The sequence below is a fragment of the Pseudophryne corroboree genome, chromosome 7 (genome assembly GCF_028390025.1).
Source record: "Pseudophryne corroboree isolate aPseCor3 chromosome 7, aPseCor3.hap2, whole genome shotgun sequence".
Lineage (NCBI taxonomy): Eukaryota > Metazoa > Chordata > Amphibia > Anura > Myobatrachidae > Pseudophryne > Pseudophryne corroboree.
Window position 1 is genome coordinate 351,396,518 of NC_086450.1, and position 12,151 is coordinate 351,408,668.

The following is a 12,151-nucleotide window of genomic DNA, read 5'->3' on the forward strand; positions in this document are numbered from 1 at the left end:
AAGGCAACACATCGAGTGGCCGATCAGTAAGTGTATATGCTTACCTGATTCAGCTGCTCAATCAGTCAGTGTGTAAACATTAGGGTTCTCAGGGTACTTAAGTTGGGGAAACATTGCTCTGTGACAGCACCATTGAGATACAAGAGCTGTGTTTTTTAAAGCAGTTTAAGCCGCTAAAACTCATAGGAAACTGGGGAAGATTTATCAGATCATCTAAATAGGATGGGTAGAGGTTTTGCCTATAGCAACAAATTAGATTTGAGGTATTTACTAGATAAATGATAGCTAGAATCTGATTGGTTGCTTTGGGTGTCATCTCCATTTGTCCTCTTTAGGTGGTATGAAAGATCTCCCAACTATGAGCTATGTATTTGGTACATTGAAATAGATGTAAAGTAAATCATGGATTACAATATCGGAGTTTAAGCAGTCACCATGTTTTACATTTTCTGTTTAGTTCATGTAAATATCTTTGTGTCCAAAAAGCTTCTTTAGATAAAAAACAGTTTTAGTCACTTAAGTGACAACTTTTTTAAGTCTTTCATTGACACAATTTTCCTGACCATTTTTAGTTACGTGAAAAGGATGATAACGAATCAGACAGTGAGGAGGAGGAGGATGATGATGATATTGAAGCTGCATTGAAGAAAGAAGTTGCTCAAATTCGATCCTCTACAGAGAAGCATTTGCGCAGGTTTCAGTCGGTGCAGAGTGGAGCCAATAACGTGATTTTCATGAGGACTCTGAATGTTGGTAAGATGTTTGTGACTCAGGTCCCGATACAGAGATATACGTAAACCCGATGCTTTTCCTACATTGCCAGTGTGTGTAGTAGTGTGCATGCACAGTGCCCCCTAAGCTGCAGCATGTCACTGTGGTTTAGGGGATCCTGCGCATGTGCAGTACTACAAACTCTGGGGAAGTATGAAAACCATTGGGGGCGCGGAGTGGGCAGCGGCGGAGATGGTTTTACAAAACTGGGGCATGCCAACCCTGTTTTGTAGTTGAGTCAAGGCCAGTGTCTTCTCTGCGTCTTACCACGCAGCTTCTCTGGCCCCGGCCAGGGTTACTCAGATGAGCGATGTTTACACAGATGATCCGATGCAGATTCTTCAGACGCCACAGTTGACAGACTTGTACCACTGTATCTCAGGAATATTTTCTTTTTTAGATTGCTATCAATTTGCTTCATGATTATGGGAGAGGTGTGTCAAATCTTTTGAGAGAGACTCTGGAGAAGTTGCTCATACTGTAGCAATCAGTCAGCTTTAATAATTTAGCACTGGCTATAAAAATGACAGAAGTGGTTTGGTTTCTATGGACAACTTCTCCACTTAATTTCTCTAAGGCTTGAGACATCTCCCCCTATGTATCTAAGATGTAGGATTGGAAGAGGAAGAATTTAGCAACACATTCATTGATGGTGTAAATGTGTCCTGTTTTTAGAGCCTGAAAAATTGGTTCATCACATTTTAAAAGACCTGTACACTACAAAGAAGAAGAAAAGTCGGGTAATCTACCGTATGCTGCCAGTCACTGGGACCTGCAAAGCTTTCCCGGAGGACCTCAAGAAGTATGCAGAGACTTTCTTTCAGCCGTGGTTCCAGGCTCCGAACAAAGGAACCTTCCAGGTTGCGTACAAGGCACGTAATAACAATCATATGAACAAGGATGAAGTCATCAAGGATCTGGCAGGTATGGTTGTTTGTGTGCCTTAGTGGCTGCTGGACATAGAAAGTGAGTTGCTCTATGTGATAACGCTGAGATCTCAGCAGAGTGCCCTCACTACACTCATGCTAGGCCTGGGTGCCAGTTCTGGAACCATTAGTCTATATAATAATGAGTTGATATATTGAACCACAATATCAGAGTGCTGTTGCTGTACAAACCACATGAGCTTAAAGTGGATCTGTCATCAGGTTATTTTGTCATTCTATTGCTTTACTGCATTGTACATTGCACACTGTTATTAGTAAACACATAACTAGGTTTCAAAGTGACTCGTCATCCAGGAAAATTATTTAGTCCACTCCAGAAAAAGGCTCCATCATCCTGTAGTGTAGAATGTAAGGTTTAGAGGACACTTTGATTTCAGCTAGACTTCCAGGTGGAGTTACCAAACTATACTATGCTGACTTCTTGGCTGACTAGCACTGTACAGCTGTCCCTAATACAGCACAGAGCAAAAGAGTGAGCTAAATAAATGTTTTTCTCTGACGTCCTAGTGGATGCTGGGGACTCCGTAAGGACCATGGGGAATAGACGGCTCCGCAGGAAACTGGGCACATCTAAAGAAAGATTTAGGACTATCTGGTGTGCACTGGCTCCTCCCCCTATGACCCTCCCCCAAGCCTCAGTTAGATTTCTGTGCCCGGCTGAGCTGGATGCACACTAGGGGCTCTCCTGAGCTCCTAGGAAGAAAGTGTTTGTTAGGTTTTTTATTTTCAGTGAGACCTGCTGGCAACAGGCTCACTGCATCGAGGGACTAAGGGAAGAAGAAGCGAACCTACCTAAGTGGTGGTAGCTTGGGCTTCTTAGGCTACTGGACACCATTAGCTCCAGAGGGATCGAACACAGGACCCGACCTCGTCGTCCGTTCCCGGAGCCGCGCCACCGTCCCCCTTACAGAGCCAGAAGCAAGAAGGTGGTCCGGAAAATCGGCGGCTGAAGACTTCTGTCTTCTCCAAGGTAGCGCACAGCACTGCAGCTGTGCGCCATTGCTCCTCATGCACACCTCACACTCCGGTCACTGATGGGTGCAGGGCGCTGGGGGGGGCGCCCTGAGCAGCAATACTGACACCTTGGCTGGCAAACTGGCACCATATATAGCCCCAGAGGCTATATAGGTGCTTTTTAACCCCTGCCAGAATCCATAAAAATGCGGGAGAAAGTCCGCGAAAAAGGGGCAGAGCTATCTCCTTCAGCACACTGGCGCCATTTTTCCCTCACAGCTCCGTTGGAGGGAAGCTCCCTGGCTCTCCCCTGCAGTCAATACACTACAGAAAAGGTTAAAAAGAGAGGGGGGGCACAATTTAGGCGCAGTATACAATATATATAGGCAGCTATAAGGGAAAACACTCTTTATATGTGATATCCCTGTGATATATAGCGCCCTGGTGTGTGCTGGCATACTCTCCCTCTGTCTCCCCAAAGGGCTTTGTGGGGTCCTGTCCTCTGTCAGAGCATTCCCTGTGTGTATGCTGTGTGTCGGTACGGCTGTGTCGACATGTATGAGGAGGATAATGATGTGGAGGCGGAGCGAATGCCTGTAAATGTGATGTCACCCCCTGCGGGATCGACACCGGTGTGGTTGGACTTATGGAAGGATTACGTGAAAGTGTCAACTCCTTACACAAAAGGTCGACGACACAGAACAGCCGGCTACTCAGCTTGTGCCTGTTCCAGCGTCTCAAATGTCATGGGGGGCTCTAAAAACGCCCGCTACCTCAGATGGCAGAAACAGATGTCGACACGGATACCGACTCCAGTGTCGACGACGATGAGACTAGTGTACCCTCCAAATAGGTCCACCCGTTACATGATTGAGGCAATGAAAAATGTATTACACATTTATGATAATACCCCAGGTACCACATAAAAGGGTATTATGTTTGGTGACAGAAAACTACCAGTAGTTTTTCCTGCATCTGAGAAATTAAATGAGGTGTGTGAGGAAGCGTGGTCTTCCCCCGGTAAGAAATTGATAATTTCTAAACGGTTATTGGCAGCGTACCCTTTCCCGCCAGAGGATAGGTCACGTTGGGAAACACCCCATAGGGTAGATACAGCGCTTACACGCTTATCAGAAAAGGTGGCACTACCGTCTCCGGATACGGCCGCCCTGAAGGAACCTGCTGATAAAAAGCAGGGGGTTACCCTGAAAGATATAGTCACACACTCGGGCATTATATTGCGACCAGCCATTGCTTCGGCATGGATGTGCAGTGCTCCCGCTGCGTGGTCAGATTCCCTGTCGGAAAATAACTATGGATAGGGACAATATTTTGCTGACAATAGAGCATATAAAAGACGTGGTCTTATACATGCGTGATGCACAGAGGGATATTTGCCGTCTGGCATCAAAAATAAGCGCTAGGTCCATTGCCGCCAGACGGGGGTTATGGACTCGGCAATGGTCAGGCGATGCCGACTCGAATCGGCACATGGAAGTTTTGCCCTATAAGGGGGTAAAACTGTTTGGGGATGGTCTTTCAGACCTCGTTTCCACAGCTACTGCTGGGAAATCGACTTGTTTGCCACAGGCTACCCCACAACAAAGGAAAGCACAGTATCATCAAGTACAGTCCTTTCGGCCCCAGAAAAGCAAGAGGGCTAGAGGCTCATTCTTTCTGCCGAGAGGCAAAGGTAGAGGAAAAAGCTGCAGCGCACAGCTAGTTCCCAAGAGCAGAAGTCCTCCCTGCGTCCGGTAAGTCCACAGCATGACGCTGGGGCTGCTCAGGCGGACCCGGGTACGGTGGGGGCCCGTCTCAGAAATTTCAGCGCCCAGTGGGCTCTCTCACATGGATCCCTGGGTCCTTCAAGTAGTATCTCAGGGGTACAGGCTGGAGTTCGAGACGTTCTTCCCCCCCGCCGTTTCCTAAAATCTGCCTTACCGGCACCTCCCTCTGCCAGGGAGGCGGTGTTGGTGGCTATTCAACACTATAATCACAACAAGGCATTGTCAAGGTGCCCCTCCTTCAGCAAGGAAGGGGTTACTATTCCACAATGGTTGTGGTACCGAAACAGAACGGTTCGGTGAGACCCATCTTAAAATTAAAATACTTGAACTTTTATATCAGAAGATTCAAGTTCGAGATGGAATCGCTCAGGGCGGTTATTACGAGCCTGGACGAGGGGGATTACAGGGTCTCCCTGGACATCAAGGATGCGTACCTGCATGTCCCCATTTACCCTCCTCACCAGGAGTACCTCAGATGTGTGGTACAGGACTGTCACTATCAGTTCCAGACGCTGCCGTTGGAGTTGTCCACGGCACCGAAGGTCTTTACCAAGGTAATGGCCGAAATGATGATACTCCTTCGCAAGAAGGGAGTTTTTATTATCCCGTACTTGGGCGATCTCCTGATAAAGGCGAGGTCCAAAGAACAGTTGGTAGTAGGGGTAGCACTCTCTCGGGAAGTGCTACAACAGCACGACTGGATTCTCAATATTCCAAAGTCACAGCTGGTCCCGACGACACGTCTTCTGTTCCTAGGAATGATTCTGGACACAGACCAGAAAAGAGTGTTTCTTCCAGTGGAAGCACACGAGTCCTGGAAAAAAATGGTAGCTTCGTACGAAGCATAATTCCATTCGGAAGGTTCCACGCAAGGACGTTCCAGTGGGACCTGTGGGACAAATGGTCCGGGTCCCATCTACAGATACAACAGCGGATAACCCTGTCGGCAAGAAACAGGGTGTCGCTGCTGTGGTGGCTGCAGAGGGCTCATCTACTAGAGGGCCGCAGATTCGGAATACAGGACTGGGTCCTAGTGACCACGGAGGCCAGCCTTCGGGGCTGGGGTGCAGTCACACAGGGAAGAAATTTCCAAGGAGATTTCGCTTCACATAATTATTCTGGAGCTAAGGGCCATTTACAATGCCCTAAGCCAAGCAAGGCCCCTGCTTCAAAACCAGCCGGTACTGATCCATTCAGACAACATCACGGCGGTCGCCCATGTGAACAGACAGGGCGGCACAAGAAACAGGATGGCGATGGCAGAAGCCACAAGGATTCTCCGATGGGCGACCTACACCCGGGAGAATGGGGACTTCTTCCAGAAGTTTTCCAAATGCGGGTAAACCGTTGGGAATGACCACGGGTGGACATGATGGCGTCCCGCCTCAACAAAAAGTTGAAAAGATATTGCACCAGGTCAAGGGACCCTCAGGCGATCGCTGTGGACGCTCTAGTGACACCGTGGGTGTACCAGTCGGTTTATGTGTTTCCTCCTCTACCTCTCATACCCAGGGTGCTGAGAATAATAAGAATGCGAGGAGTGAAAACCATACTCATGGTTCCGGATTGGCCAAGAAGAGCTTGGTACCCGGAACTTCAAGAGATGCTGGCAGAGGACCCTTGGCCTCTGCAGCTCAGACAAGACCTGCTGCAGCAGGGACCCGGTCTGTTCCAAGACTTACCGCGGCTGCGTTTGACGGCATGGCGGTTGAACACCGGATCCTAAAGGAAAAGGGTATTCCGGAGGAAGTCATCCCTACCCTGATCAAAGCCAGGAAGGATGTCACCGCGAGACATTATTACCACATTTGGCGGAAATATGTTGCTTGGTGTGAGGCCATGAAGGCCCCGAAGGAGGAATTTCAACTGGGTCGATTCCTACACTTCCTGCAAGCAGGGGTGACGTTGGGCCTCAAATTGGGGTCCATCAAGGTCCAGATTTCGGCTCTGTCGATTTTCTTCCAGAAAGAACTGGCTTCACTGCCTGAAGTTCAGACTTTTGTCAAAGGAGTTCTGCATATTCAGCCTCCTTTTGTGCCCCCAGTGGCACCTTGGGATCTCAATGTGGTTTTGGCATTCCTGAAATCACATTGGTTCGAACCACTTAAGACTGTGGAATTAAAATATCTCACGTGGAAAGTGGTCATACTGTTGGCCCTGGCTTCGGCCAGGCGGGTTTCAGATTTGGCGGCTTTGTCTTGAAAAAGCCCTTATCTGATTTTCCAGATGGATAGGGCAGAATTGAGGACTCGTCCTCAGTTTCTCCCGAAGGTGGTCTCGGCTTTTCACTTGAACCAACCTATTGTGGTGCCTGCGGCTACTAGGGACTTGGAGGATTCCAGTTGCTGGACGTAGTCAGGGCCCTGAAAATTTATGTTTCCAGGACGGCTGGAGTCAGAAAAACTGACTCGCTGTTTATCCTGTATGCACCCAACAAGCTGGGTGCTCCTGCTTCTAAGCAGTCTATTGCGCGCTGGATTTGTAGCACTATTCAGCTGGCGCATTCTGCGGTAGGATTACCGCAGCCTAAATCAATAAAAGCCCATTCCACAAGGAAGGTGGGCTCATCTTGGGCGGCTGCCCGAGGGATCTCGGCTTTACAACTTTGCCGAGCAGCTACTTGGTCAGGGGCAAACACGTTTGCTAAATTCTACAAATTTGATTCCCTGGCTGAGGAGGACCTGGAGTTCTCTCATTCGGTGCTGCAGAGTCATCCGCACTCTCCCGCCCGTTTGGGAGCTTTGGTATAATCCCCATGGTCCTTACGGAGTCCCCAGCATCCACTAGGACGTCGGAGAAAATAAGATTTTACTCACCGGTAAATCTATTTCTCGTAGTCCGTAGTGGATGCTGGGCGCCCATCCCAAGTGCGGATTGTCTGCAATACTTGTACATAGTTATTGTTACAAAAATCGGGTTTTGTTGTGAGCCATCTCTTCAGAGGCTCCAATTGTTATCATACTGTTAACCGGGGTTCCTATCACGTGTTATATGGTGTGATTGGTGTGGCTGGTATGAGTCTTACCCGGGATTCAAAATCCTTCCTTATTGTGTCCGCTCTTCCGGGCACAGTTCCTAACTGAGGCTTGGGTGAGGGTCATAGGGGGAGGAGCCAGTGCACACCAGATAGTCCTAAATCTTTCTTTAGATGTGCCCAGTCTCCTGCGGAGCCGTCTATTCCCCATGGTCCTTACGGAGTCCCCAGCATCCACTACGGACTACGAGAAATAGATTTACCGGTGAGTAAAATCTTATTTTTTGGGTGTCGGGGAAATCACATATACAGTAATTTGGTAATACAGGTTGAGTATCCCTTATCCAAAATGCTTGGGACCAGAGGTATTTTGGATATCGGATTTTTCCGTATTTTGGAATAATTGCATACCATAATGAGATATCATGGTGATGGGACCTAACTCCAAGCACAGAATGCATTTATGTTACATATACACCATATACACACAGCTGGAAGGTAATTTTAGCCAATATTTTTTGTAACTTTGTGCATTAAACAAAGTGTATCTATAGTCACACAATTCATTTATGTTTCATATACACCTTATACACACAGCCTGAAGGTCATTTAATACAATATTTTTAATAACTGTGTGTATTAAACAACGTTTGTGTACATTGAGCCATCAAAAAACAAAGGTTTCACTATCTCACTCTCACGCAATAAAGTCCGTATTTCGGAATATTTGGATATGGGATACTCAACCTGTACATCATTCTTAAGGCTAATTCCAGTTATAGTTTGTCCTCTTTAGGAGGTTTGAAAAATCTCCTAAGTAATTCACTGTGTTTAGTTTACTTTTATTTTAGAATGTGTGTGTGATTGTGGTGTGTTACTGGAGGACATACTTTATTTAAACCATTTGCAAAATTGAGCAACAGGGAACATTGCTCCCTATGTAAATTCTTCATAGTCACATCCGAGTAAAGGATCTGCTACAGTATATTCTGTGTGTTGCTGTTACTGGATGTTCTAGGGTAAATGGGCAGGTGCGGTTCCACAGGGAAAAGTCTTCTCAGTGGCTGCAGTGTGTTGGTGTTACTGGATGTTCTAGTATGAATAGGCAGGTGGGGTTCCACAGGGAAAAGTCTTCAGTGGCTGCAGTGTGTTGGTGTTACTGGATGTTCTAGTATGAATAGGCAGGTGGGGTTCCACAGGGAAAAGTCTTCCGTCGCTCTTCTGTTTTCCTATGGTTTAGGTGCAGCTTTACTCCTGTAAACATACACTGTTGCTGCAGCTGTGCCAAGGTCCTGTGTGACGCCAGGTCCTGAGCGACTCTGCTTGTGCTGAGCATCTTTTTTACTTGAATATGCGTCTTAATCAGATTTAGGCTCTGTCACACACAGATATACAAATGTCGTCTATCAAATGAAACCGTATAGTGGTTTTATCACATCTGATGGCTAAAATGCAAAGTCGAGCAAAAAAGACGTTACATTGCGCCAGGCTCCACGCTCGTAGATGTTTGAGGGCACTTCTGTTGAGTACACCACTTTTCAGTCTTTGTCACCTCTCAAGTCACTCACTAGTGACTAGACTTTTCAAGAAACAGCGTGTGCTACATCAGTTGTTCTCAACCTCGGTCCTTAAGTACCCCCAACAGATCATGTTTTCCAGGTCACCTAGCAGTTGAACAGGTGTATTCATTACTCACTGACGCATTATAAAAGACCCACAGTTGGAGCAAGTTATTTCACTTGCAATCCTGTGAGGAGACCTGGAAAACGTGAACTGTTGGGAGTACTTGAGGACCGTGGTTGAGAACCACTGTACTACAGTACCACTTGGGGCCTGATTCTTAGGTGGGAGTAAAGGAAGTAACTATGCATCTGGTCAATCAATGTTGCAATGCAAGGGGGTGCAGGTACATGTATTATGTTTGTGTGCAGTGTAAATACTGGCTGCTAATGCATGTAGCCCACAAATGCTGCACAGCTTTATTCTTAAGGGGGGTACTCACGGAGCGATATTCTAAGCAATCTGACTAGATTGCTTAGAATATAAGCCTGATTGCTCCGTGTGTAGCCCTTACAGTGATAGCGATGCGCGGCCCCACACATCGCTATCGCTGCTGCTAGATTAGCCTGCCGTGCAGGCCAATCTAGCGGGTCGCTCACTTCACCCGCTGGGTGAAGTGAGCGGCCCCCCCCCCCGTCTCCCCCCGCTCGCTCAGCACAGATCGCGCTGTGCTGAGTGGCGGGAGAGATGTGTGCTGAGTGGTTCGCTCAGCACACATCTCTCCCCGCATCGGCTCGTCTATATGGGCCTTAACATTACAATTCAGATATAATTTCGGACATACCCCACTCAAATCTAACTCTCTGCACATTACATCTGACCCACTTGCAGTGCAACATGGTTTTACCAGGGATGTACAGGTTCCTGCCCCACCCATTATGTATGCCCCCTGTATTTAAGCCATATCATCTCCAGACTGAAAACAAAAATGTAAAGAAATATTATCTCACATTGAAATACAGTCGTCTGTAGAAATCTAAATGTAGAACCTTTTATGTACTGACATAGCTGCTGCTGTTTTTATGAAGACACAGTGAATTGTTTAATATACTCTTATATCATGAACACCTGGAAGCAAATGTAATAGAGTGAGAGTTTTAGAAAGTGAGAGAGTTGTTAAGGTTTTTCAGTTTTTTTTAAAGTGGCAATCATTTACACAGCAAAACCAGGTTGATCTTGCTGTGTAAATGATTGCCACTTTAATAAAATACCTGCAAAACCTTACCAAATCTCTCACTTTTTGAAACTCTTACTCTATTACATCTGGCCCCTAGTCTTTCTGAATATACAAACATCTTACATATTTCTATTAAGGTTTCCTTTCTTGCAGCCAAACTGAGTTTTTAATTTTGTCGGCGTTAACATTTACAATCGCTCCTTGAAAATAAAGAGTCCCACTTCAGAGCATTCATAGCATAGTAGTTACAGAGAATGCCTAGAAGTTCTGTAGAATGTTTGGGTTATATATGTGATAATGATGTAGAACTGTTCTGTGATAGTCACGTGAAGATTGGTACCTTCTGTATCCTCTCCAGCATCCTTCTATATTGCTAAATATGTATATTTAATATTTTGCCTAAAAACAATTAGTTTTACACTTTTCCCGTTAATGCTTTTGTTCTGCTACACTGTTAATTTGTAATTGTGTACATTAACATGCAAGTGTCATTGTTGTCTATGCAGCATAATTGTGACTTCTGATATTTGTATTTGGTTTTAGAAATCGTTGTCAGCCAGAACTCGGAGAACAAGGTGGATCTGAGTAACCCAGAGTACACCATTGTGGTAGAGATCATCAAGAGTGTCTGCTGTCTGAGTGTAGTGAAGGACTACACCTTGTTTAGGAAGTACAACCTGCAGCAGGTGGGGATGAATGACCAAGAGGAGAAACCACAGAACCCGTCTAGTGATGACAAAAAGGAAGCACAAGAACAGAGCAGGAGCGACCCAGCGCCTGTAGCTGACCCCTAAGCCTACCAGCACCATCAAGCACATTTAGCGACCCAGCGCCTGTAGCTGACCCCTAAGCCTACCCGCGCCATCAAGCACATTTAGGATTACTGGAGGTCCAGGGGTTTCCTAGTTGCGTCAAAAATAAGAACGTTCGAAAGCTGCCACTTTTCAACTTGTTTATTTTTAAAGATTTTTAGTGGAACTTATGGTTACTCAATACCAAAATATGTTTCAAGAAATGTTTATGGGCTTCATTAAATAGCAATTTACTATGCATTGCAAGCTAGTATGATGTATGTTTTTTGTTTCTTTTCAGTAATGAGCATAGATGTTTTCTACCAATGCCACAATTGACATAACCTTGCTGTCCATGGCTCATCTTTGTTTGATGGTTTTCTTTTTTGATTATGTAATAAATTGTTAGCGTACATAGGAGCTTATGTAATGGCCTACGGGATGCAGGCTGTGTAGGAATTCCGACGAGTGTCTCCGTATTTTTAAAGCTGAAATCATATGCAAGGCAAAACCAACCATGTTTAATGAGAACTGGATACATTTTTAATGGCATTACTGTAAAGTGTGTGTGTTGAGAAATGCTTTAAACGGCTTGCTATTAATATATGCATACAGTGCCATCTAGTGGTTATTCTAGGCCGTTTTCTTTGTGTGTGTGTGTAATGCTAATGCAATTAATGAATAGCATTGCTTGTTATTACTGTTTTGGGGTTAGGGTTTGTGGAGTGTGTTTTATTTAGTATAATGAGATTCATGTCACACATTTTTGTAAATAAATGTTTTTATTTTAAGTTTCTTCATTTTTAGGTGTGTATTATTTGTTTCAGACTTTTCATTTTATGAAGTATTTTATTAATGCAGTTTGGCTTAAAAATGGATAAAGTTTAAATATAAATAATAGCTAAACCTCTAATAATAAGATTTTACTTACCGGTAAATCTATTTCTCGTAGTCCGTAGTGGATGCTCGGGACTCCGTAAGGACCATGAGGAATAGACTGGCTCCGCAGGAGACAGGGCACCTCAAGAAAGAATTAGGAATACTGGTGTGCACTGGCTCCTCCCTCCACGTCCCTCCTCCAGACCCCAGCTAAGGAAACTGTGCCCGGAAGAGCTGACAGTACAAGGAAAGGATTTTGGAATCCAGGGTAAGACTCATACCAGCCACACCAATCACACCGTATAACTCGT

At 45.6% G+C, this 12,151-nt stretch overlaps 1 protein-coding gene across 1 annotated transcript in view; it reads left to right on the top strand.

Annotated features, from left to right (window-relative positions):
- Positions 1–11,756, top strand: part of THUMPD1 (THUMP domain containing 1) — a 32,529-nt gene extending 20,773 nt beyond the window's left edge. Inside the window, exons 2-4 of the mRNA XM_063934437.1 lie at positions 573–753; positions 1,447–1,695; positions 10,714–11,756. Of these exons, the coding sequence (XP_063790507.1) occupies positions 573–753; positions 1,447–1,695; positions 10,714–10,964 (681 nt within the window). The 3' untranslated portion in view covers positions 10,965–11,756. The remainder of the gene's footprint in view (positions 1–572; positions 754–1,446; positions 1,696–10,713) is intronic.
- Positions 11,757–12,151: the final 395 nt, after the last annotated feature.